This window comes from Muscardinus avellanarius (genome assembly GCF_963383645.1).
Source record: "Muscardinus avellanarius genome assembly, chromosome: 22".
Taxonomy (NCBI): Eukaryota; Metazoa; Chordata; class Mammalia; order Rodentia; family Gliridae; genus Muscardinus; species Muscardinus avellanarius.
The window spans coordinates 14,150,480-14,178,463 of NC_137808.1; the positions used below are offsets into that span (position 1 = coordinate 14,150,480).

At 44.0% G+C, this 27,984-nt stretch overlaps 1 protein-coding gene across 4 annotated transcripts in view; it reads left to right on the plus strand.

Annotated features, from left to right (window-relative positions):
- The window catches only part of CNTN4 (contactin 4), a gene marked incomplete at both ends in the record, with an annotated part of 366,244 nt that overhangs the window by 260,496 nt on the left and 77,764 nt on the right, over positions 1-27,984 (plus strand). For all 4 annotated transcript variants that reach the window (XM_080718174.1, XM_080718176.1, XM_080718175.1 and 1 more), the window contains one exon: positions 16,336-16,486. In XM_080718174.1, the coding sequence (XP_080574300.1) occupies positions 16,336-16,486 (151 nt within the window). The remainder of the gene's footprint in view (positions 1-16,335; positions 16,487-27,984) is intronic.

A 27,984-nucleotide genomic window follows, 5' to 3' on the forward strand; every position in this document is an offset into this window, starting at 1 on the left:
TCGCTGGCCCCAGCACCGGCCTAACCCCTCGGCAGGCTCCGATCCCGGCCTCAGAGGCCCCAGTACCGACCTTGCCTCAAGGCAGGCTCCGATGCCGGCCTCGCTGGCCCCAGCTCCGGCCTAACCCCTTGGCAGGCTCCGATCCCGGATTTGGAGGCCCCAGCACTGGTCATGCCTCAAGGCAGGCTCCGATGCCGGCCTCACTGGCCCCAGCACCGGCCTAACCCCTCGGCAGGCTCTTATCCTGGCCTCAAGGCCCCAGTACCGGCCTTGCCTCAAGGCAGGCTCCGATGCCGGCCTCACTGGCCCCAACACTGGCCTAACCCCTCGGCAGGCTCTTATCCTGGCCTTGGAGGCCCCAGTACCGGCCTTGCCTCACAGCAGGCTCCGATGCCGGCCTCACTGGCCCCAGCAGCGGCCTAACCCCTCGGCAGGCTCCGATCCCGGCCTCAGAGGCCCCAGTGCCGGCCTTGCCTCAAGGCAGGCTCCGATGCTGGCCTCGCTGGCCCCAGCACCGGCCTAACCCCTTGGCAGGCTCCGATCCCGGATTTGGAGGCCCCAGCACTGGTCATGCCTCAAGGCAGGCTCCGATGCCGGCCTCGCTGGCCCCAGCACCGGCCTAACCCCTCGGCAGGCTCTTATCCTGGCCTCGGAGGCCCCAGTACCGGCCTTGCCTCAAGGCAGGCTCCAATGCCGGCCTCGCTGGCCCCAGCACCGGCCTAACCCCTCAGCAGGCTCTTATCCTGGCCTTGAGGCCCCAGTACTGGCCTTGCCTCAAGGCAGGCTCTGATGCCGGCCTCGCTGGCCCCAGAACCGGCCTAACCCCTCGGCAGGCTCTTATCCTGGCCTCGGAGGCCCCAGTACCGGCCTTGCCTCAAGGCAGGCTCCGATGCCGGCCTCACTGGCCCCAGCACCGGCCTAATCCCTCGGCAGGCTCCGATCCCGGCCTCGGAGGCCCCAGCACTGGTCATGCCTCAAGGCAGGCTCCGATGACGGCCTCGCTGGCCCCAGCACCGGCCTAACTCCTCGGCATGCTCTTATCCTGGCCTCGAGGCCCCAGTACCAGCCTTGCCTCAAGGCAGGCTCCGATGCCGGCCTCACTGGCCCCAGCACCGGCCTAACCCCTCGGCAGGCTCTTATCCTGGCCTCAAGGCCCCAGTACCGGCCTAACCCCTCGGCAGGCTCCGATCCCGGCCTCGGAGGCCCCAGCACTGGTCATGCCTCACGGCAGGCTCCGATGCCAGCCTCACTGGCCCCAGCACCGGCCTAACCCCTCGGCAGACCCTTATCCTGGCCTCGGAGGCCCAAGTACCGGCCTTGCCTCATGGTAGGCTCTGATGCCAGCCTCGCTGGCCCCAGCACCGGCCTAACCCCTCAGCAGGCTCCGGTCCCGTCCTCGGGGGCCCCAACACTGGCCTTGCCTCACGGCAGGCTCCGATGCCGGCCTCACTGACCCCAGCACCGGCCTAACCCCTCAGCAAGTTCCGGACCCGACCTCGGAGGCCCTAGCACAAGCCTTGCATCATGGCAGGCTCCAATGCCGGCCTCGCTGGCCCCAGCATCGGTCTAACCCCTCTGCAGGTTCCAATTCCAGCCACGGAGGCCTCAGTAGTGGCCTTGCCTCACAGCAAGCTCTGATGTCGGCCACTGGCCCCGGCGCCCGCCTAACCCCTCCGCAGGTTCCGATCACTGTCTCTGTGGTTATTATTTCAAAGGTTCCAGTTGTAATGTATCAGATCTCTGCCTCCCCCGAATATTGGCCACTGGCATTGCCACTGCCTCCACCGTTTCAAATTCTTCCCAGGCTCTTTTTCCACTCTGAATGTTGTCCAGTGTTCCTAAGCATGCGTGATGGTAGCATTCGACATTTGGTGTAATTTCTCCAAAAAAATAAAGTTGGTAAGATCTGGTTTCTGCTTCTCCTGAATACAAGTCTCCACCACCATCGCGGAGAACTCTTTCAACACCGCATTTCTCCTTGGTCTCCGCTAAACTCTCTCCTTATATGTGATGTCTGAGATTCTTAACAATATAGAGAAATAGCAGTCCTCTTTCACGGCGAATTTTTCCATAAGTTCCAGTGCATTTAGATAAGTTTTGTCTGCATCTCCAGTGTCCTGGCATCCATAACGGCTTTCTTACCACCTCTCCGATATTTTTCTTTATCTTTTTCTGTTCTGGGCCCGGTTTCTCCAGGGGTCTGGCGTGCTACTCGCAGTTCGGCCCGGGGCCCAGAGTCCCGCGACCCGGGCCCCGGCTGGCATGCCCCGCGCGCGACCCCTGCCCAGAACCCAGCATCTTACTGGGCCTGGTTTCTCCAGGGGTCTGGCGTGCTACTCGCAGTTCTGCCTGGGGCCCAGAGTCCCGCGACCCGGACCCCATCCGGCGTGCCCAGCCCGCGACCCCCGCCCAGAACCCAGCGTCTTACTGGGCCTGGTTTCTCCAGGGGTCTGGCGTGCTATGCGCAGTTCGGCCGGGACCCAGAGTCCCGCGACCCGGGCCCCGGCTGGCATGCCCCGCGCGCGACCCCTGCCCAGAACCCAGCATCTTACTGGGCCTGGTTTCTCCAGGGGTCTGGCGTGCTACTCGCAGTTCGGCCTGGGGCCCAGAGTCCCTCGACCCGGGCCCCATCTGGCGTGCCCCGCCCGCGACCCCCGCCCAGAACCCAGAGTCTTACTGGGCCTGGTTTCTCCAGGGGTCTGGCGTGCTACGCGCAGTTCGGCCCGGGGCCCAGGGTCCCGCGACCCGGGCCCCGGCTTTTGTGCGCCGCGCGCGACCCCTGCCCAGAACCCAGCGTCTTACTGGGTCTGGTTTCTCCAGGGGTCTGGCGTGCTACTCGCAGTTCTGCCTGGGGCCCAGAGTCCCAGGACCTGGGCCCCATCCGACGTGCCCAGCCCGCGACCCCCGCCCAGAACCCAGCGTCTTACTTCATTCTTTATTTTGAAACAGGGTCTCGCTGAGTGGCAAAGGCCTCACTAAGTGGTAGCTGAGGCTGTAAATGCTGTGATGATGAATGTGCGTCACCACTCCCAGTGGTGGTGGTTTTAAACGTGGCCTTGCTAAATTGCTGAGGCTGGCCTTGAACTTGTGATCCTCCCATCTCCGCCTTCTAAATACTGAGATTACCAATATGAGCCACCCCACCCAGCCTCAACATTAATACATTCATTTCAAATGAATTTAAGAGCAACTAAATAGTGACTGACTTAATACCTACAGTCCCTCTTAAGTGAAGGAGAAAGAAGACATTTGACTATTTAAAAGTACACATAAATTAATATTGATTACCTTGAGTAAACTATATATTCTTGAATTGCATAAGACACTTTATTCCTTACAAATAGTAATAATATGACTTTTGGGGGGCCAGACAAATGATTTGTTATTGCTTATATTAAAATCAGAATGAGGTTCAAAGTGATAAAAAAAAGAACAAAATGGGAACACAGATTTTATTGATAAAGAAAGAAAAAATATGTTGGTTTCCACTATTGGCCAAATATTAGGATCTTCCAGTGTTGCAGACAAGATTCCCTGTGATGGTAGATAACAGCTCCCAAGTCATGAATAAGAGATGGTGAGGAAGCTTGCAGTTAATCGGGTTCTCCTTGGCCATGCTTTATCTGTTCCATCTGGGCATTTAGTGTATATGTAACGTATCTATATTTAATGGTTTGAAGCTGCTAAATAATTAAGCTGGGAGCTGAGCGGTGTGTGGTCGAGCATCTTTGACCTTGCAGTCAGTATATTTAGTAGGAATGATCATGGCCACCTCAAACAGAAGGACCTTTGTGTGCGACGATTATTTCCCCAAGGATCGCGCCTGGTTCTCTCTTCCTGTATGAACCTACATCACGGAGCTTCCCGTGGGTAGCGGACGTCTCTAGGGACCCCTGAGGTGCCTCGCGGTCCCCAGGGTGAAGCGCCAGCCAGCATTCCAACCCTCTCTTCCACGCCTGAAGATATTTTGGAATTGGAGTATTTTCAGTCTTATAATCATGGGGAAACTTCATCTTCTATAAATCACTTTAAAATACAATCTTGTAATCATGTAGACACTTGAATCTTCTATAAATAAACTTAAAAGGTCATGATCATTTTCTAAGTTAGGTATTTCATTGTTTTTTTTTTTTAAAAAAACCTTTCTGGTGTATTATTTCTATTCATGTTTAATAGTTGGGTCCAGTTAGCTAGAATAGCCCACTGGGGACTGCAAGTGGTGATTGAATAGTGGGAATTGGGCAGGGGTTAAACCAGTGATGTGTACATGTATGTCCACAAGTTTTGTACCCCAATATGATGTATGAATATAATGCACCAATAAAAAATTTTAAAAAAGAAAAAAGATAAATAATAAAATAAAATGAAATGAGATAGAGCTGTGGATGAAGCTCAGAGGTAGAAAACCCCCTTGGTAAAACTGTTGCTCTAAGGATTGAACTATCTTGAAGTTCACAGTCCTTTGCATGCAGAGATTTCCGATAAAGTGCTCTTAAAATATAGAATTCTGCTCTTGAGAGGAAAAAAAATGTTTGAGTCTTTTGGAAAGAACTAAAGTCTTTTATCAGGCAAAAAGAAATATGCTATTCTTTTCCCATCTGCTCTCCGTCTTCCGTGTGTGTGTGTGTGTGTGTGTGTGTGTGTGTGTGTGTTCGTGTTCCTGGGGAGTGAACCCAAGGACATTCTACCTCTGAGCTGTAATCCCACCTTTTTCTATTATGTTAATCTTGAAACAGGGTTTTGCTAAGTTTCAGAGGGCCTTCCTAAGTTGCTGAGGCTGGCCTCAAACCCGCGAGCCTCCTGTCTCAGCCTCCCAAGTACGGGGATGAGAGGATCGCGCCCCCACACCTGTCTCTGCCGTATTCACTTTGGAGGGATGGCTTCCTGCCTCCTCCGGTGTGACCAAAGTCATATTCTCAATGTACGTGTTAATTTACATCTTTTCCCATTATCCACCAAAAAGTCTTTTTAAATTAGTGAGGAAACAAAATGAAATAATTATTTTTCCCCCACCTCCTTTTGGCAACAAATTAATTACACTTGGGTAGCCTGGCCTAGGATTTTAATCGGCATTCAAAGCCGGGCATGGTGGCATAAGCCTGTAATCCCCATACATGGGAGGCTGAGACAGGAGGATCGCAGGTGGGAGACCAGCCTCAGCTACTTAGCAAGGCCCTTAGCAACTTAAACTCCATTTCAAAATTTAAAAATAGCCGGGCGTGGTGGCGCACGCTCGTCATCCCGGCACTCGGGAGGCTGAGACCGGAGGATCGCGGTTCACGGACAGCCTCAGCTACTCAGTGAGCCCTCTGCAACTCAGTGAGACCCCGTTTTGTAATAAAGAATAAAAATAGGGCAGGGGGTGTAACTCAGAGGTAGAATGACCCTGGGTTCCATCCCCAGACCCGCCAAAAAAAAAAAAACTTTTTTAATTTTCATGGGTTTTTGGGGTTTTTTTTTTCTAATGGAAACTCTCAACTTCCCAATGGAAAAGTGCTTAGATAATGCCTTTCTTTTTAGTTTTAATCTTTTTTAAAATTTTTTATTGGTGCATTATATTCATATATCATATTGGGGTAAAAAACTTCTGTGTACATACATGTACACATCACCGATTTAACCCCTACCCAGTTCCCACCCCATTCCCTCCCCGTCCCTCCCTCCCTTGCTTGGCTTAGTGGTTGACTTCGATATGTTTAAGCACTTTGTGTGTTTTAGAGATTTTCCTTCTTCCCCCCTCCTTTCTCCTCATTTAGGTTGTCTTGTTTGCTCCTCTATAGGATTTCCTTTTTCATCTAGAGTTCCTCCTATGACCCATTTCTCTTACATTTTACATATTACGGAAAGCATCCGATTTTTTGTGTGTGTGACTGACTACTCTCACTTAGCATAATGTCCTCCAGTTCCATCCATTTCCCTGAAAATGATGTAATTGAGTTTCTTTGATGGCTGAGTAAAATTCCATTGTGTCCATATCCCATAATTTTGTAATCTATTCATCTGTCGATGGACATCTTGGCTGGTTCCATAGTTTGGCTATGGTGAACTGTGCAGCTATGAACATAGATACACATGCATTAGTTTGGTAGTTTGGTTTCTTTTCTTTTGGGTAGATACCCAGAAGTGGTATTGCTGGATCAAATGGTAGATTTGTTCCCATTCTTCTGAGGATTCTCCATACTGTTTTCCAAAGTGGTTGCACTAATTTGCAATCCCACCAACAATGTCTTAGAGTTCCCACTTCTCCACATCCTCGCCAGCATCTGTTGTTGTTTGTGTTTTGAATGATTGGCATTCTAGTTGGAGTTAGGTGAAACCTCAGGGTAGTTTTGATTTGCATCTCTCTGATTGCCAGTGATGTTGAGCATTTTTTCATGCATTTATTGGCCATTTGAATTTCTTCTTTTGTGAAGTGTCTATTTAGTTCATTTGCCCATTTTGTTATTGGATGCTTTGTTTTCTTGGTGTTGAGTTTCTTGAGTTCTCTGTATATTCTAGATATTAGTCCTCTATCAGTGGTGTAGGTGGCAAAAAATCTTCTCCCATTCTGTTGGCTCTTGATTGAGGTTCTTGACAGTTTCCTTTGCTGAACAGAAGCTCTTCAGTTTCATGCAATCCCACGTATTGATTCACCTTTTAATTTGTTGTGCCTTTGGGGTCTTGTTGAGGAAATGTTTGTCTGAGCCTATGTGTTGTAGTGTTGGACCTATGCATCTTCAAGGAGCTTCAAGGTCTCTGGTTTGATTTCCAAGTCTTTGATCCATCGTGAGTTGACTTTTGTACAGGGTGAAAAAGTGGGATTAACATCCAATTTTCTGCATATGGTTAACCAGTTTTGCCAACACCATTTGTTGAAGAGGCTATCTTTTTTCCAGTGTATGTTTTTGGCCCTTTTGTCAAAAATCAATTGGCTGAAAGTGTGTGGACTTGTTTCTGGGTCTTCTATTCTGCTCTATTGGTCTATATATCTGTTCTTTTGCCAGTACCATGCTGTTTTTATTACAATGGCTTTGTAGTATAGTTTAAAGTCAGGTATTGTGATTCCTCCTGCATGGTTTTTGTTGCTGAGAACTACTTTAGCTATTCTGGGCTTTTTGTTATTCCAGATAAATTTAAGGACTGATTTTTCTTTGTCTGTGAGGAATGATCTTGGTAGTTTAATGGGCATTGCATTAAATCTGTAGATCACTTTTGGGAGGATGGCCATTTTAATGATATTTATTCTGCCAGTTCATGAACATGGAAGATCTTTCCATCTTCTAAGAGCTTCTTCAATTTCTTTTTTCAATGTTTTATAATTTTTATTATAGAGATCTTTTACCTCCTTGGTTAAGTTTATTCCTAAGTATTTTATTTTTGTGGGAGATCCTGAGTTGAAGTGTTTTCTGAATTTCTTTTTCAGTGGATTTATGGTTGGTGTACAGGAAAGCTTCTGATTTTTTAATATTGATTTTATATCCAGATACTTTGCTGAATTTGTTGATCAGTTCTATAAGTCTTTTGGTTGAGTTTATTGGGTTTTCTAAATAGAGTATCGTGTCATCTGCAAATAGTGAAAGTTTGAGTTCTTCTTTTCCTATTTGTACTCCTCTGATTTCCTTTTCTTGCCTTATTGCTCTGGCTAGAGTCTCTAGAATTATATTGATGAGAAGTGGTGGTAATGGACATCCTTGCCGCGTTCCTGTTTTTAGGGGGCATTCTTGAAGTTTTTTCCCATTTAATATGATGTTGGTGATGGGCCTATTGTAGATTGCCTTAATGATGTTGAGATTGTTCCTTCTATTCCTATTCTCTGCAGTGCTTTTTCATAAATGGATGTTGGATTTTATCAAATGCTTTTTCCACATCTGTTGAAATGATCATGTGATTTTTGTCTTTGATTCTGTTTATATGATGAATTACACAGATTGATTTTTGTATGTTGAACCAGCCTTGCATCCCTGGGATGAACCCTACCCGGTCACGGTGTATGATTTTCTTTATGTGGTTCTGATTGCGTGCTGTTAGTATTTTGTTTAATAGTTTTGCATCCAAGTTCATTAGCAATATAGGCCTGTAGTTTTCCTTCCTTGAACTGTCTTTAGACAGTTTGAGTATTAGTGTGATGTTGGCTTCATAGAATGTATTTGGGAGAGTCCCAGTTTTTTCTGTTTCACAAAATAGTTTGAGAAGTATTGGGATTAGCTCTTCTATAAAGGTTTTATAGAATTCACTTGGAAAGCCATCTGGTCCTGGCTTTTCTTTGATGATAAGCTCTTTATTGCTGTTTCAATCTCATTGATTGTTATTGTTTGGTTTAAGTGTTCTATATCTTCTTGACTCAGTTTAGGAAGTTTGTATTTATCTAGGAAGTTGTCATTTTCCTCCAGATTTTCCATTTTGTTGGAGTATAGTTTTTCAAAGTAGTTTCTGATGATCCTCTGGATTTCTACACTGTCAGTAGTAATGTCTCCTTTTTCATCTCTTATCTTCATAATTTGGGTTGATTCTTTTTTTTAGTTAGGTTAGCTAGTGGTTTATCTGTCTTGTTAATGTTTTCAAGAAACCAGCTTTTGGTTTTGTTGATTTTCTGTATTGTCTTTTTATTCTCTATTTCATTAATTTCTGCTCTAATTTTAATAATTTTCCGTCTTCTGCTGGCTTTGGGGTTCAATTGTTCCTGCTTTTCAAGGGCTTTGAGGTGTGTCGTTAGGTTATTTATTTGAAGATTATCTGTTTTTCTTATGTGAGCACTCAGTGCTATAAATTTTCCTTTTAATACTGCCTTCAAAGTGTCCCAGAGGTTTTGATAGGTTGTATCTTTATTTTCATTTGTTTCTAGAAATTTCTTGATTTCATCTCTTACATCTTCTACGACCCATTCTTCATTCAGAAGTGTGGTGTTCAGTCTCCACATGTTCATGTTGTTTCTCTGGGTCTTCTTATAGTTGATTTCTAGTTTCATTCCATGATGGTCTGAAATTACACAGGGAAGTATGTAACATTTTTTAAATTTGCTAGTGCTCATTTTGTGTCCCAGGATGTGATCTATTTTGGAGAAGGTTCCGTGAGCAGCTGAGAAAAATGTAAACTCCGCTGTAGTTGGGTGAAATATTCTATATGTGTCCAACAGGTCCATTTGGTTAATGGTGTTCTTTAGCTCTGAGGCATCTTTACTGACCCTTTGTCTGGAAGATCAGTCTAATGTTGAGAGGGGTGTGTTGAAGTCTCCCAGTATTATTGTATGTATGACTTCATGTCACAAAGAGTTTGATTTATGAAAGTAGCTGCCACTATGTTTGGGGCATAGATGTTGATTATTGTTATTTCCTCTTGCTGGATTATTCCTTTTGCCAGTAAAATATGACCTTGTCTCTTCTAATAAGTTTGGGTTTGAAGTCTTAACTTGTCTGATATCATAGAAGGCAAGGCATACTCCCGCTTGCCTTCCAGTTCCGTGAGCACGGATGGCCTCGCTCCAGCCCTTTACCTTGAGTTTGTTCCTATCTTTACTTGTAAGGTGTGTGTCTTGTAAGTGGCAGATGGATGGATTCTGGTTTTTAATCCATTTTGCCACTTTATGTCTTTTTATTGGGGAGTTGAGTCCATTTACATTCAGTGTGATTAGAGAGAGATAATTTTTAATTCCTAACATGTTAAGATTTTATTTCGGTTTGAGATACTGTTTATTCTTCTAAAAAAATTTTAAAAATAAAAAGGGCTGGGGCTGTCACTCAACAGTACAATGCCTGGGGTTCAATCCCTAGTACCAAATTAAGAAACTACCCTGAGACTTCACCTAACTCTAGTTAGAAATGGAAATCATCAAGAATACAAACCGTGACCCAGGCGTGGTGGCACACACTTGTCATCCCAGCATTGGGGAGGCCGAGACCGGAGGATCATGGTTCTTGGCCAGTCTCAGCTACTTAGTGAGGCCCTTTGCAACTCAGTGAGACCCTGTTTCAAAATAAAGAATAAAAAAATAGTCCTGGGGGTGTAGCTCAAAGGCTGGATGCCCCTGGGTTCCATCCCCAGTACCACACACACACACAAACAAACAAACAAACAATCTACTAAATGTTGGTAAGCATGGGAACATAAGCACTTTGCACACTGCTGGTGGGATTGCAAATGAGCAGCCACCGTGGGGATGAGTGTGGAGATTCCTCAAAAGTCCAGGAACGGAACCACCATGTGACTCAGCTATACCACTGCTCAGTTTCCTTCCAAAAGAAGTTGCCAGAATACCATCGTGACATTTGCATATCTCTGTTCATAGCAGCAGGGTCCAGAGCCCAAGATAACAAATGGCGCTGTCTTGAATGGGTAACAAAAACGTGTCACATACACACCCAGTGGACCTTCTCTCGGCCATAGAAGAAGAATTTCTTATCAACATGTTAAATCCAGGCATGGTGGCTCATGCCTTTCATCCCAGTAGTTGGGAGGCTGAGACAGGAGGATCGCAGGTTCAAGGCCAGCCTCAGCAAATACTGAGACTCTTATCAACCTAGCAAAACCCTGTTTCAAAACAAATGTTTTAAAATAGGTCTGGGGATGTAGTTCAGAGATAGAATGTTCCTGGGTTCAATCCCCAGCTCCAAACGCACACACACACACACACACACACACACACACAAATGTTAATTATTGTAGAAGAAACGATGTTCTAAATTGGCTTTAAAGTGCTCCTTGGAATAAGAGTTTCTTCCACGTTTATACAAGTCACTTTTGGCTCTTCAAACCTTCCATAAAAAGGCAAGGCTCCGTCTGATCTTGGGCCCTGGCAGAAAAGCATGCGAAACTCTAGAAACCTGGCTGTGCCCAGAAGTTGTTGGCACTTGTCACAGAGCCTGGAATGCCGAAATTAAGAGGTATTTCTCACTCACACTAGGATGGACTACTCAGCAATTAGCAGGAAGTGTTGATACAGTAACTTGGATATATCTCAAATGTATGATACTCACTGAAAAAATTCCAGAAGGTCGCATACTGCACGATCCAGTGTGTGCATTCAGTGTCCCCTGAATGGCAGAGCACAAAGGGGAAGAGATGAGGGGTTTCCAGGGGTGAGGGTGGGAGAAGGCGAGGGCAGAGCGTGGCTGTTAAGAGCGAGGAAGATCTAGTAGCCAAGTTTTGTATATTGATCTTCCTGGTGCTTTTTCATATCTGTGTACATGCCAGGCGTGGTGGTGCATACCTGTGATCCCAGGACTGGGGAGGCTGAGACAGGAGGGTCGCAGGCTTGAGGACAGCCTCCGCAACCTCGAGAGAGACCCTGATTCCCAACAGATGCTAAATATGGCTGGACGTGGAGCTCAGAGATGGAGTGCCACTGAGTTGAGTCCCCAGTACCAGAAAGACAACAAAAGCAGACAGGCACGGTGGCACATTCCTGTAATCCCAGTGCTTGGGAGGCCGAGAGTGGAGGAATGTAGGTTCAAGGTTAGTCTCATCAAATTAGCGAGACTCGGTGTCAAAATATAAAATTAGGACTGTGGTGTAGCTTAGCCTGTGTCCATCCCCAATTCCAAAAAGAAAAAAGTCTACATATGTGATTAAGTGGTATAGAACTATAAGCTTCCTTTGTACCAACAATCAGTTCCCTATTTTGATATTGTACTATACTTACTGAAGATGGAATCATGGGGGAAACTGGGAGAAGAGTTTCCAAGACCTTTTTGTATCGTTCTTACGACTACCACTCTCTGTGAACCTATTGTTATTTCAAAAGAAAAAACTCTAAGCCAGCTGTGGTGGTAAACACCCAGAATCCCAATACTGAGGAGGCTGAGGCACGAGGATCGAAGGTTCAAGTCCAGCTTCAGCAACTTAGATTTTGTTTCAGAATAAAAATAAAATAAAGCTTGGGGTGTTGCTCGGAGGTAGAATGCCCCTTGGTTCAATCTGCAGTACCAAAAATAAATAAATAAATAAATAAATAAATAAATAATAGAGAAAGACAGTTTTTATTTTTCAAACAAAGATGTATTTCTCAGATTCCAAGAAGTTTCCAACTTAGAAGTCCTCTGTTACTGGTCATGGTAGCGGTCCAGTAGTAGAATTACTAATGGAGAAAGAGGCACTTAAAAAACTTTCTCTGGGCCAAATACTGTGTGCAGTACTGTGTGCACTGCACATGGATTCTTTCCTTGAATTCTATTTAAAAAACAAACCCTGATGACTTAAATATTCTGCTTTTTTGTTGTATAATAACTCACCACAAGGAATAGGAGTCCATAAACGTGAGCACTTCCATGAAAGATGGGTCATGAGAAGCTCAGGAAACAGGACAGTCAGAGAACTAGACCCGAGCAAGTAGGAGAAAGATAGCAGGGACATTAGAAGAGGCATATCGTGCTGACGTGGTCATGAAAAAATGGTCTCCTTCCCAGTTCGGTTTTATCTCCTGGTGCATATTCTTTAAGAAAAACAGATTCCGAATGAGCCATTCTGACTGCTGCAGAGGGAACCACTGCCCACAGCGGCTGCTTTCCAGATAGACCCCTGCAAGCCACAGGAGTTTGGGCTTTTGTAACAGAGTATTAGCATTATCTCCTCAAGAGGTGAAAAATTGGAATTAACGCATTCACAGTGGGCTTGTTTTTTATGAAATGAGAGAATGGTTTAGGATAAGGTACACGTGAAGATACTGTGAAACTCTAAACTTCCACGAGAGCCGGCCCGCAGAATCTCCATCGACTGGCAGTGTTCCCAGAGACGCTTCTATAGAACAACTGTGGCGGAAGAGGGAACAGGCGTGCGTGATTATCCGTGTCTTTACGGTCAGATAGCCAAACATCATAATCATACCCGGGCATTTCTCAGTCGAGCTGCCTCTGCACTTCTACCTAAGGAATTAACATTAGAGTCTATCTTGAAAAAGGACACGGACTCAGGTACAGAATAAACTTAGGAATTTTTTTTTTTTGGTTTGGGGTGTGTGTGTGTGTGTGTGTGTGTGTGTGTGTGTGTGTGTGTGTTTTTTTTACTAGAGACTGCACCCAGGGGCATTGTACCCCTAAACTACCCCTCCAGCCGTGTTTCACATTTTATTTTGAAACAAGATCCCTCTGAGTTGCTGAGAGTTCCACTAAGTTTCTGAGGCTGGCCTTGAGCCTGGGGTCCTCCTGCCTGAGCCTCCCAAGTTACAGGCGTGTGCCACCATACCCAGCCAGCTTGTGTATTTGAGAAGCATTTTCTGCACACCTGAGGGAAAACTTACAACAACATCCAGGGAGTGATGCCCCCTGGTAGTTCATATGAGAAGTATTATCCTTGTCTTTTAAGTACATTGGATTTAAACTGGGCGTGGAGGTGCACTCCTGGAATCCCAGTACTTGGGAGGCTCAGACAGGATCAGATATTCACAGCCGGCCTCAGCAACTTAGTGAGGTTTTAAGACACTAGGTGAGACTTGGTTTCCAAATTAAAAGAAAAAATAGCACTTGAGGGGTATTATAGAGGTGGAATGCCCCTGGATTCGGTCCCCAGTCACACACACACACACACACACACACACACACACACACACACTTATATTTCCATTACTAAAAGATGTTTTAATTAGTTTTCATCTCTTAAGATACTCAAGTATACTCAAGTATAGTTTAGCTATACATAAATAGTATACTAAGGATACCTTTGAAGCTAAAGGTAGGTTTTCTGCCTTCTGTGTTTCTGCTGTTATTTGAAATCCTATAAAAGCAATATATATGTTGTTTTGTCAAATGCACCCATGCGCTGTACACAGTTTGATTTATCTAAACTCATCTCGAATGCAGCAGCAGAATTCCTCCTGAACAGATGAAAAATATCTGCCTAGAGTGATAAAGAGATGTGTGGAGAAGGATAGAGATGCAAGATGGGGTTTTTAGAGGGGAAAGATTTGTAACTCTATTTCAAATGATACCCTTCAAAATAAACTCGCAGAGGACGTGATTTTTTTTTCCTTTTACATTTTTATGTCTCTTTGAATGTTTCTCTAAAATGAGGAAAAGTCTGTCCTGCTACGGCGGTTTTCTGGGGCTGGGATTGGTTTAGGTGGGATGGTACGCTGAGGGTGATGTCAGCGTGACGGAAAGGCGGGGTTGGTCGCCGCATCTCACTCGGCAGAAGCGGCGGCACAGGCCACTTGCACACGTCGGTGCAGCTAGTCATGGGGAAGGAGACCTTCCACTGCACCCACAGTCTTGCCCCTGGCGGAGTCTGGCCGTAATCTATAATACGGAATATCTGTTGCATGCTGCTCAATCTTTCTGTGATTTGCACCGATTTCCTAGCTTAATAATATCAACCCTTCCTTTTTCTTTCCTTTGTCCAACTCTCTTCACACACGCACGCACACACACGTATACACACAGTCCTTTTGTACTATTTTTCTATTATGAATATAACTTGTCTTTTTAATCATGCTTTGCTTTTAATATTATTATTATTATTATTATTATTATTATTTTGGTGGTACTGGGGTTCCTGGAAGCCCTTCTACTTCCGGGCTACACGCCCAGACCTATTTTATATAGGTCGAGCCTGCGCGATCCTCCTGTCTCCGCCTCCCAAGCACAGGGATTACAAGCGTGCGCCACCACACCCGGCCCTTATCATGTTATTTTTGCAGACCATATAGGGATGTCTTTCTTTATTTTCTTCTTTCTTTTTTTTTCCTTTTTTTGGTACTGGGGACAAAACCCAGGGGCATTCTACCTCCAGGCTCTACCCCAAACCCAGTTTCATTTTTCATTTTAAAATGGGGTCTCTCTAGGTTTTGGAGGCTGACCTCGAACCTTCAACCCTCCTGTCTCAGCCTCTCAGCACCATTACAGGGGTATGCTGCCATGCCCAGCTTGCATTTGTATCTTTATAACAGAAAAAAATCTGCATTTACATTCTACCTAAGAGTGGCACGTATCCTTCTAGAAGCGCCTTCTGAACTGTGAACCCCTCTCGGCAACTTGAAGTGTATGGATGGAAAAAATCAGTTGTCTACTGGATTTATTTCTTGAATTTCACCTTCACATACTAGTATCAGCCACAACCCGGGCGTGGTGAGCACGCTTGTAATCCCCGCGCTTGGGAGGCTGAGACAGGAGGATCGCGCGGGTTCGAAGCCAGACTCAGCTACTTAGTGAGGCTCTCAGCAACTTAGTGAGACCCTGTTTCCAAATAAAATAGAAAATAGGTCTGGGAGTATAGCCTGGAGGTAGAAAAGCCCCTGGGTTCCATCCCCAGTACCACAAAAAAAATTAATAATAATAATAATAATAATAATAATAATAATAATAATAACAACAACAACAACAACAACAACAACAATAATATCAGCCTCATGGATACCTTTATGTCTTTATTTGTTTCTGGAAAATTACTAAAAATATTTCCACCACAAAAGCACTTGATAAAAAATATAGCTTGCTTCCACTAAAGCTTCTTTTAAGTTTTTCTCAAATTACTAGTTTAGCTGGGTATAATGCCCTATGCCTGTAATTCCAATACTTCAGAGGCTGAGACAGGAGGATCATAGGTTGGAAGCCAGCCTTAGCAACTTTGTAAGACCCTGTTTCAAACTAAAAAAAAATAAAAATAAAATAATTTAATATTCTTTTTCCTGGTGTCAACATGAGTGAATATTCTAGAAGGTTTGTTGTAAGCATATAATTGAGTTTTATGAATAGCTGTGCCCCAAAAGTAAGTCACAATTTCTCCTAAACGGGACATGCCTTGAATTTGGCACTCAAGTAGCAATGGGTGAAGCCCTTGTTTTTTAAAGAGAAGGGTGATAATGTAGATGTTTGGGCATATTCTTTACTGCATGTGTATTCACAAAGAGAGTACTGTGGTTCAGAGTAGAGCTGGTAACTATATCAGAACAAAGATGCTTTTATCTACACTACCAGAAAAAAAGCCTTATGGATTTTCTTGTTTTATTTTTCTCTTTTGCTTTTCTGCAATCTTTAGAGTTCATGGAATACATTTTTTAAAAGAATCCTCAACAGTATGACGGTCATGGTCCTTTAAATTGATTTTCACAGTAGAGTATACCAAATTCATGGAGCTATATTTGTGTAACTGGTACATTTTACCAATATTAAACCGTAGATCGAATCATTGTAAACCCATCAAAACTTATAGCACTAGTAAGTTTAGAACACGGTTACCTTCCTTCCTTTGGTGATCCAAGGAATGATATATGTGTTATACAGAAATAAAATAAATAAAAGAGATCATCTTTTATTTTGCTTTGTTTTGTTTTGTTGTGGGTTGTTGTTTTTGTTTTTTTTGTTTTTTTTTTTTTTTTTTTTTTTTGCCCCTTGTAGAATAACTTCCTATTTTATTTTCTGTTTTGTCTTCCAGCTGCAGGTCCAGATTTTTCGAGAACACTCCTGAAGAGAGTAACGCTCGTCAAAGTGGGTGGTGAAGTTGGCATTGAGTGTAAGCCCAAAGCTTTCCCGAAGCCTGTCTACATCTGGAAGAAAGGAAGGGACATACTAAGAGAAAATGAAAGGTACTGGCTCAACGCTTTTGAAATATTCACTTAACCCGGAATAATGATTTGCTTTTAGTAAGATGGACAGGCGTTGACTAGCCGATAGTCCTGGCTAAGTATTCGTCAAAGGCGAGCTCTGTAAGGTAGGTGGTAAATGATCAGTCTTCTTGTTTTGCATTGATATTGGGATTTTGCAAAGTTTCTCTTCAGAGAGAGATTAGGTAATCCCAGGGAAAACGTCCAAAGTTTCCTGGAATTGAGAAGCTAAAAATATTCTCCTTTTTAATCGAAACTTTCATTGTAGGTTTGCTTACTCTTCCTCGTCTTACCTCATGTGACAGAAACAGAGTCCAATTCTTCTTTACAATCTTTAAATATTTGACAGTGGACATCATATTTCTTGTTAGTCTACTTTTGGGAAGGTTATAAATATCTCTATTTCCAGAATTCATTCTGAGTATAGTAGACTATTCTGCCCTATATTATATATTTTTCCAGCCCTATATTATATTTTTCTCGATTTCCAGCCCTATATTATATATTTTTCCAAATTTTAAACAGGGTTTTACTAAATTGCCAAAGGCCTCACTAGGTTGCTGAGGCTAGCCTTGAACCTGAGGTCCTCCTGTCTCAGCCTCCCAAGTACTGGGATGATGGACAGGGACCACCACACCCAGCTTCACGACTTTCCATTATTTCGATATCATCTGTTTGAGATCACACTTGTTCTTCTAAAATAGAAATGTTTCACCTGTATATTTCCCATTGTACATGAATTACATTTATAAAGCATGTTGTTTTCACAGTGTAAATATATATGAGTTACCTGGAGTTTGACATTAGATCCTCCCAAATGGCACCTGTCACCCCTATAAAATAGCCTGTGTGTTTTGCTGTAATCTGTTCAGTCTCTTGGAAAAGGGTAATTGTGCGTGAGTCTGTCACCCATAAGACAACATTTACCAGCTGTATACATAATGATTTTAATTAACGCTAAAGGTCAGGTACTCACGGACGCAATAGGGAAGCATGCACGTATGCGTATAGCGTCACACCTGTACACCTTTGCATTCGCATATGCAAATCAGATCATTGCATTGATGATGTTGTCCTTTTAAAGGATTTGTATAAACAAACCTGATGGTTTATGGATGGTGTGTTCACGCACGAGAAAGTCATAACATACATCTTTTTCTGATTACCAGTATATTAAGAAAGCAGCATAGTTCACTGAATGACAATATTGCATTCAAATTTAGAACAGAACATGGAAATTTTAAAAAATTCTTTCTTTCTTTCTTTCTTCTTATCTATCTATCTATCTATCTATCTACCTATCTACCTGTTTGTTCTGGGGATTGAATCCAGTGATATTCTGCTTTTGAGCTCCATTCCCATCCCTATTTTATCTTTTGAGTTTGAAACAGGTTCTGACTAAGTTGTGGAAGGTCTTCCTACATTGCTGATGCTGTCCGCGAACCTGCAAATCCTCCTGTCTCAGCCTCCTCCCAAGTCCTGGGATTATAGGCGTGCCCCACCATGCCCAGCTGTAAACCTTAAGTTGAGAGCATAATTTCTTCTTTTGTAGACTTATATATCACTTTCGTTTTCTATTTTGCCCCAGTGTTTCCCAAAATATAGCATGTCAATTATATATATATATATGTATATATATTTACACATATATGTATATATATATACTTTATATATATACATATATATACACATATATGTATATATATACTTTATATATATACATATATATACACATATATGTATATATATACTTTATATATATACATATATATGTATATATATGTATATATATATATACTTTGAACATAATCAGAAGATAATTAATGAGCCGAACATGGTGGTACACACCTGTGATCCCAGGACTTTGGAAGACTAAGACAGGAGGATCACAGGTTCGAGGCTGCCCTCAGCAAATTAGTGACAAACATGTCAAACACCATAAATGAGGCCGGGCATGGCGCACACTTGTCATCCCAGCATTCGGGAGGCTGACACAGGACATTGTGGTTCGCGGACAGCCTCAGCTACTACTTACTAAGGCCCTTTGCAACTCAGTGAGACCACATTTCAAAAAATAATTTAAAAAATAAATCTGGGTGTAGCTCAGAGGTAGAATGCCCCTGGGTTCCATCCCCAGTACTGGAAAAAAAAGAAAAGAAAAAACATGAAGGAGTACTGTTAGAGTACTCATTATAGAGGAGTCGAGAAGGGCTAAGCTGTGCTGCTGTAACAAATAGCACATTGTGGCCGCAAATAACAAAGGGCAGTTTCTCATTCATGCTGCATAACGCCACAGGGGCCTGCTGGTAGCTCTGCATCCTGGAAGGACAATCCGATCAGAACTGTGCCCTTGGGAACATTGCCATTGCAGAAAGAAAAGACCTACACACGCAGGCTCTTGATAACAGTGTGTAGAAATGGAACATGTCACTTTTGCTCAAAGCGAGTCACCGGCCCCTGCTACTCAGAAGAAAAACACAATCTTAATATGCACCTAGAGGAGAAGAGACAACTTCCTATTTTGATCAGTATTAATGAGAGAGCCTAACCATTGCTATAACCTGATTAAATCACTGTTGAGAACATAGAATATCAGTACCCAAAAATGTGTACGAAGCCAGGCATGGTAAAGCATGCCTTTAATCTCAGTACTTGAGAGGCTGAGACAGGAGAATCACAGGTTCTAGGCCAACCTCAGCAAGTTAGAAAGACTTTGTTTCAAAATTTAAAAATAAAATAAAATAAAAGAGGGTTGGCGGTGTAGCTCAGAGGTAGAAGGCCTCTGTTTTTAATCCCTAGTGCAAAAAAAAATTCTATGGGATAAATGAATTCAATTGATCATTTACCAAACTAATAAAAGCATGAGCATTCTCCACTTCCTTCTCCACATGGGCTATGCCACCTCAGCTCCTGTATGTACCAGATAGGTGGAATATGAAATCATTCAAAAGCCGCCCAAGAGCTGGGCGTGGTGCGCACGCCTGTAATGCCTGTACATGGAAGGTGGAGACAAGAGGATTGCCAGTTCGAGGCCAGCCTCGGCAACATAGCAGGATTCTCAGCAGCCTAGCAAGACTCTTTTTCCAAGGAAAAATTTAAAAAGGGTCAGGGGTGTAGCCCAGGGTTCAATCCCATATTGCACAAAAAAACAACAAGGTCAGACATAATGTAATGGGAATAGTATAGACTTTAACGTGTGCCCGAGCCAAGGGAGACACTTGTCACTCAGCCCTACAGGGAAGCAGATCTGATGCCTCCCCGTCTTTTTTTTTTTTTTCCCAAGAGAAACTAGATATCCAGATTTGATTTGAAAGTCACATTTTTAAATGTCAGAAACCATTTTATTTTTAATTTCATGCAACTCCAATACGGCCTGTACATGCACAGACACATCAACAGACCATGTCAGCTCCCTGGGCCAGCGGGTCTCAGCTTCTGAGGAAGACATAAGTACCACTGAATCACAATTTTCGAAAAGAGTGAAAAATAGGAGATTTCATAAAACTGTTGTTATAAAACAATTTTACCACTTTTCCTCATTGGCAGAGAAGTCCTGCTATTTTTCTCCTTTTTTTCTCGAGAGAGAAGAAAATGAAATAGATGAGTGAGTAAAATCTATGATAGATGCCATTTTCTGAGTGATATATTTTAGTTAGAATCCATATTTGGGGAAAGGATTATCATAGTATTGGTATTAAGCTTTAAAGGTATTACATTGTTAGCCTTAATTCTCTCTTATAATGGAGAACTTTAAGTATCAAAAAGCTATATATTTTAACCTCTGAATAAAAAAGGAATAAAATGGTTAGTCATTTAAGTATTGTTAAGCACTGTTATAAAACAGCAGAACCAAACCTTGTGATCAAGCATCCCTCTTACAGTCTCCTTAAATGCTGTGCTTTCAACGATATAGCCAGACCCTGCTTATTAAGTGGTGTGTGTGTGTGTGTGTGTGTGTGTGTGTGTGTGTTTGCGGGTCTGGGGATGGAACCCAGGGGCATTTGACCTCCGAGCTATACCCCCTGCCCAATTTTTTATTCTTTATTTTGAAACGGGCTCACTGAGTCGCAGAGGGCCTCGCTAAGTGGCTGAGGCTGGCCACGAACTGCGATCCTCCAGTCTCAGCCTCCCGAATGCTGGGATGACAAGCGTGCGCCACCACGCCCAGAAAATGTGTGTGTGTTTTACTGCAGATTGGACCCAGGGACATTCTACCTCCAGACTAAAGCCCTAGACCTATATTTTTTTTTTTTTTAGTTTTGAATCAGGGTCTCACTAGGTTGCTGAGAGTTTTGCTACCTTGCTGAGGCTGGCCTCAAACTTGTGATCCTCCTGTCTCAGCCTCTTAGGCCACCATGCCAGGCTTTATTAAATGATAGTTATTTCTAATTTTAACTAATCAATGTCTACAAGTGAATTTATAATAAACGTATAAGAAGCAATGTTTTAAAACATCAAAGGTGTTTTTTGTTTTGTTTTGTTTTGTTTTTGTGGTACTGGGGTTCCTGGAAGCCCTTCTACCTCTGGGCTACACTCACAGACCTATTTTATTTTTTGGAAACAGGGTCTCTTAAGCCAGTGAGGCTGGCTTCGAACCTACGCGATCCTCCCGTCTCCGCCTCCCAAGTGCGGGGATTACAAGCGTGCGCCACCATGCTAGGCATCAAAGGTGTTTTTATTAATTATGTGGTAAGCTCAGTGTATAATAAATTCAGAAATTTCTGAATGTTAATTATTTAGGCCTGTATGGTGGTACACAACTATAATCCCAGTTTACAGGAAGCAAGGTCTCTTTCTATAAAGACACTAATCCAGCTGAGGGTGGCGGTGCATGCCTGTAATCCCAGTACTTGGGAGGCTGTGGCAGGAGGGTCATAGGTTCAAAGTCAGCCTCAGCAACTTAGCAATACTCTATTTCAAAAATAGCCGAGCATGGTGGCGCACGCTTGTAATCCCTGCGCTTGGGAGGCGGAGACAGGAGGATGGCGCAGTTTCGAAGACAGACGCGCTGGCTTAGGAGACCCTGTTTCCAAAAAATAAAATAGGTCTTGGAGTGTAGCCCGAAGGTAGAAGGGCTTCCAGGAACCCCAGTACCAAAAAAAATTAAATAAAATAAAATAGGGCTGGGGATGTGGCTCAGAGGTAGAATTGAGTACTGGATTCAATTCCTAGTATCCCCTCAAGGTAAAAAAAAAAAAAAATTATATTGTCTTGTTTGAGATTTCTACTAGTTTAGAAATTTAAAACATATTCACAATGGTCTTATCTATAGTAAGCTGAGTGTGTAAGGAAGATAAATAATTCACACGGTTTTACAAGTTTGTTGTGGGGTCGACAGAAGATATAGATACATAAAACATTTCTCGTTTTCTTGGGCAGTGATCTAAGCGCATGTTATCTCAGACTTCTAAGACAGAGAAGACCTGTCACCAAGGCAAAATATTTCTGTCCTCAGGAGAGATCTGTAGTCACCAGGAAATCATTTAGGCCACCACAGACTACTTTTAAAGACAGGAGAGAGAGAGAGAGAGAGAGAGAGAGAGAGAGAGAGAGAGAGAGAGAGAGAGAGAGAGAGGGAGGGAGGGAGGGAGGGAGGGAGGGAGGGAGGGAGGGAGGGAGGGGGAGAGGGAGAGGGAGAGGGAGAGGGAGAGGGAGAGGGAGAGGGAGAGGGAGGAGAGAGAGGAGAGAGAGAGAGAGATGGGTAGGTAGGTTATTTTCTCTAAGAGAAGAAACTAATTAAGATCATTTACAGTGGGGCATGGTGGTAATCAGAGTACTTGGGAGGCCGAGACAGGAGGATCACAGGTTCAAGGCCAGCCTCAACAATTAGCGAGGCCTGTTTCTAAATAAAAAATAGGGCTGGGGGTGTAGGTCAGAGCCGAGAATGTCCTAGGGTTCAATCCCCAGTTCCACAGATAAATAAAGACAATAAAATTGAACGAGCATTCATTTTCCAACCCGTTTTCATACATTTTCACAGTGGAATCAGACTAGGTCTCCCAGTCTTCGAAAGTGAAGCTTAGGGCCAGGCGTGGTGGCGCATGCTTGTCAGCCCAGCATTTGGGAGACAGAGACCAGAGGATTGTGGTTCACATACAGCCTCGGGTACTTAGTGAAGTCCTTTGCAGCTCAGTGAGATCCTATTTCAAAAAATAAAAAGAATAAAAAATAGGACCGGGGGTGTAGCTCGGAGGTAGAATGCCCCCGGGTTCCATCCTCAGTACTGCAAAGAAAAAAAAAATTAAGAATAAAAATCACACTGCAGCATATCTTATCCAGAGACCTTGACATCTTCCTTCAAGGTGAAATTAGATGGTGGCCCTCATTGTCCCCTCTTCCCAAAGGCATACGCAAGAAATCCTCGCACGGGGCTGTAAAACTCCATGTTTTCCAGAAGATGCGAAGTGCAGGTGGGAGAGGCCACAGCCAGGCAGGTCTTTGCCCCGAAGGCCAGCTGACTCCCAGCGAACAGAGGAAGGCTTATGGCCCCGGGCATTCTGTTTCTTTCCGGAGGCAGGATGTCTGCGTCTGGCCCTTAACGAGAAGCCTGCCCTCTGGTTATTGCTTGCAGTTTCTGCAAAGCTGGCTGGGTTACTTAGGAATTCTGCCCTGGGGAACAATTATGTTATTGCAATAATTAGAAGCCGTTCATCTTCATAATAGTGCAAATCCTGTCTCAGAGGCAAAAACCCCATCAGAGCAATGCGGGCAGCGGGGCCCGGGCTGGAAGCTCTTGCCCTGTTTACTGGTCGTACGCTATCACTTTAATTTTGCACACGCAGTTATGGAGATGGAGTTTATTTCTGCTCTTAGCGCCCAGACCGAGCACGTTCTCTCATGTCTTCAGCTTGCCTCTCCCACAGCCAAGGATGAAATCGTTAGAGCTTTAAGCTTCTCTAACGTGCAATTGCAAACGAGTTTAGGATTTGTTTTTAAATGTTTGTCAAAGCCCAGCATCCCGGTGCATGCCTATAATTCCAGTACTTGGAAGGCTGAGAAAGGAGGATCACAAGTTTGAGGCCAGCCTCACCAACTTAGACTCTCAGCAACCGATGGGGACCCCGTTTCAAAAATAAAAATATTAAAAAGAGTGTAGCTTGGAGCTAGAATGCCCCTGCCTTCGATCTTCAGTACCCCCACAATAACAAAAGATGTTTCGATGATGTGCTTATTCAGATCTTAGTGTCAGCCTTTTCTTCCTGGGGAAGCTGGGTATCTTTTGTTGATTTCACAAACGCTTCTGACGCACAGCCAAGCGTGAGCGGTGGCTTCCTGATGGCCTCGCGCGACAGCAGACTGCGCCTGACCTTGGGCCCTCACTCCTGGGCCACACGGTTCTTCTTTCAGTCCGTCAAATGGCTCGGTTCCCCCGCCAGAGTCTTTGCACACCGTTATCTGCCTGAAACCCTCCTTTCCAGGGCTTGACAAGAGCTGTGGCCCAACCCCCAGCGCCAGCTTCCACCCGCTACCTGTGTTTGCACTGTCTGCGAGCCAAGGGACAGCTTTAAATTTTTAATGGTGGAAAAGAAAAGAAAAATGGCATTTTGTAGCGTATGAAAATTGTATGAGTCTCAATGTGAGGTTTCGTGTCTACAAGCATAGCTTTACTGAACAGCCCTACCTGCTCATTGACGGAACACCTGTGAGTGTTTTCACGCTCTCAGAGCGGGGTCAACTAGTTGTCTCGTAAGCCCCCTCGCTAACAAAGTCTGAAATACTGGCTTTCTGGTTTTCTTTTTCGGAAAAGTTTGGCACAGCCTGGTCTAACACGTTCTGGAAATAGCGGTATTGAAACATCTTCATAATAGCATTCCTTTCTCCCTGGCTGTGTGATTTTTTTTTTTTTTTTCAGGTCTGGGGATGGAACTCAGGGGCATTCGACCTCCGAGCTCCACCCCCTGCCCTGTTTTTTTATTTTTTATTTTTTATTTTGAAACAGGTCTCACTGAGTGGCAGAGGGCCTCACTAGGTAGCTGAGGCTGTCTGCGAACCGCGATCCTCCGGTCTCAGCCTCCCGAATGCTGGGATGACAAGCGTGCGCCACCACGCCCGGCTATGTGACTTTTTTTAATTTGAGTTTTGTTTGAGCTTCTTTTGTTTTTTATTCCCCCTTGGTGACTTATTTATGCTTTTGATTAAATTGTCACTTTTAATGGGCCCATTAATGCAAAGTGAAGAGGAAGTCAGTTTCATCCACAGGCTGAGTGATCTCCCTTTGTTTTGTGTGTACAATATTGGGGATCGGACCTACGGGCATTCTACCTGTGAGCTACTCCCCAGCCCTTTTTATTTATTTTTGTTTTGTTTTAAAACAAGGTTCCACTAGGTTGCTGAGGGTCTAAGCTGCTGAGGCTGGCCTCCAACCTGAGATCCTCCTGTCTCAGCCTCCCAAGACCTAGGATTACGGGAGTGTGCCACCATGCCAGACTTAATTTTGTCTTTTAGATATGGAGAACAGAACTTGAGGAGAGTACTTAACCTTCCCTAGGGTGGCAGAGCCCGATGGTGTTAGATGGGGGATTCTCAGCCAGTTCTAACTCATTTTCAGGATGCTCTCTTTATTACCACTCTTATTTGAACAATTAACAGGCATTTATTGCTCCTCTCTACTGCAGAAAGAACCTGTCATAGCCCTCCCCCCAAAAAAATTAGTAAAACAAAATACTTTTTAAATTTCCTATAATGGTTAGATGTAGAATCTACCTGAGGAGCTCGTGGGTTAATTTCAGAGTTGTTATCATCTGAGCAGTCAGTAAGTCCACTACAACTGAGTGGTAACCCAGGCTGGTAGGTGTGGCTGGAGAAGGTGGGTCTCTGGGGTTGTGGTCTTAGGGGCTGTGCTTGTGTCTTTGAATTCTCTCTCTCTCTCTCTCTCTCTCTCTCTCTCTCTCTCTCTCTCTCCCTCTCCCTCTCCCTCTCCCTCTCCCTCTCCCTCTCTCCCTCCCTCTCTCCCTCCCTCCCTCCCTCCCTCTCTCCTTCCTTCTCTCCCTCCCTCCTCTTGCTTCTGGCCTGGTCCCCATGATGAGAGAGCAGAGTCCTTACTTTCTCCCTTTCCGCTTTCTTCTGTCATTCCCTGAGCTCTGCAAACCTGGCCTGACATGGACTGAGCCTCAAATCTCCAAACACTGTGAGCAAGTAAATTTTCCTTTGTCTCGGTTTTGTGGTCGGTCGCTTTGGAGCATAGCCGTGAGAATGTTCACCAAGCCATGACCTCTTCTTCCAAAACAGCGGGAAGTTACTGAAAGGTTGAAAATAGAGTTGGGGAGTTTAGGCGGGAGGTAAAAGCACCAGCCAGATTATCAGAGACGGCTACTTTATTCAGACCCAACCTGGCACCCTCCCGGGAGTCAGCCGGCTGTGGGGGAAGGGACCAACAGGCCACGCATCCGGAGAGTCGCACAAGTCCCAATCGGCCGGTTAAGTCACATGGTGGAATGGAAGCACCGATGTTTTATAGGCATGCCGATTCTCCTGCGACATCTGTAGACTCGTGATGCTTGGAGTCTCAAGGCACCTGGATTCTCAGGATATCTCTGCTTCCAGGGTTCCGCCTCCCGTCCCCGCTGTGAGATCACGTGGTGGAGGGGAGGGACCCGACTTATCGGTTACTAGTGCTTTTAGTATCAGTAGATCCACTGTCCAGCTTTTTTGTTATGTATTTTATACTTTTAGCGATAAATTTGGAGCCTTCAGGTACATAGCTTTATAGTTTCCAGGGGGTGGAGGAGGAGTGAGGGGTGACCGTCTGACTCCAGGACTGGGAGAAGAGCATTCCCGCTTCATGGAGAAGAGGTGAAGGAAGTCCTTGAATTGCCTCTGTAGTGCCTTTGTTCAGAGAAAATAGCTCTGCATCATCAACTGAATTTAAGCAATCATGAAAATATTCACGCCAGAGTGGCATGTAATTAAGAACAATTAGAACAGAAGTGATGTGACTGGATATTTAATCCAGACAGGCATGGTGTGTACCTTCTCAGTAGAGACACATGGAAAACTGGGTTTCCTCCTGACTTTGTTTTCTCTAGAAATAAAAATAAGCCGCACGGCTCGGCTACATCACGGCCATGTAAATATTGTAGGTCTGGGATCGCATACTGGGCTTGACCCCAGTGTTTCTGTACTCTGGTTTTCTCCTCTTATTTTAGCCAGATATGCCAGAGTTAATTAGATCGCGTCTAGTAAATACCCATCATAGTGTTTTAAATCCCTTTTGCCAAATGGTGTAATTAGATCAACACTTGGCTCTCTTTATAATTACAACATATGGCACCTAGAGGGTACATATAGCAGAATTATAGGTTGCCTGATGAGAAGTCCAGGTGGTGGTTAAAAGGCTCTATTAAGCAGAGTCCGTAGTAAGTGAGTGAGTGAGTGAAGGAGTGTGTGTGTGTGTGTGTGTGTTTTAATGTACACACCTCCTCCTACCACTCTCTCTGGAATTAGAAATATTTTGTAATGCAACTGTACTTTCCACATGAAGTAACATAATTATATCGCAGGAGTTTTAAAATGTTCAAGAAAACAAATAATTGATAACATTTGCATAAATTATTTAACCCTCTGTACCTCTGAAAATTATTACATGTAGTAAATCAGCGAGGCTGAAAGCAACTTTGTCTCAGATGAATTATTTGATGTCTTCTTGCCTCCAAACAAGATCACTTACCCAGACTGCTAACTGTGGAGTAGAGGTGGCACTGAATCCTGCAACTGGAACGAGTGGGCACTTCCTTGATGCCTCTTTGTAACCACTGGGAAGCAGACTGGCTGGTTTGGGTAGATGAGAACATTAGTTGGGGTCCGTGGGATTGAAAGGCTTGCAAAAGCTCAAAAGAACCAAGTTGGCTCAGGACGACCCATCCCTAGGTTTAGCGATTTCACACGAGAAGCTTGGAATTGGCCACAGGGGGAAATTTACACCATGGGAATTGGCACCTCCAAAGGCATTTTTTTTTCCACAGAGCTAGTGTGTTTAATGGTCTCACTGTGTTGCTGAGACTGTCCTCAAGCCTGCAGTCCTCCTGTCTCAGCCTCACAATTACTCAGATTATAGGTATGTGCCAACTAGCTGGGCACAAAATCATCTTCTTCAAAGCAATGAGGATGAATAACTTTGAGAGAAAACAAACAAAAAAAATAGTCTAGTCAGATTCTTCTTAATTAGGTAAGGTGTATAAAAGAGAAAAAGTAACAGAAAAAATTTGCCAGAAACCTAAACCAGGAAATCAGGTTGCTATGAAATTCTAGGTAAAAAAAGATGTATATATGGTATTCAATGACACTCACCACAAGGTCATAAAATTTGAGGGTCACAGAGAATCTATATTTGATGAGAATGAATTAGAAGTCACTTTCAAATAAGTGCATTTGATAAGAACAATAATTGTACTGCCTTGGTGTTGAACTACTGGATGCAGTAGGTTACCATTCGCAAATGTTAAGAACTGAAATGAGGACTATTGAATATCCAGGAAAGGAGT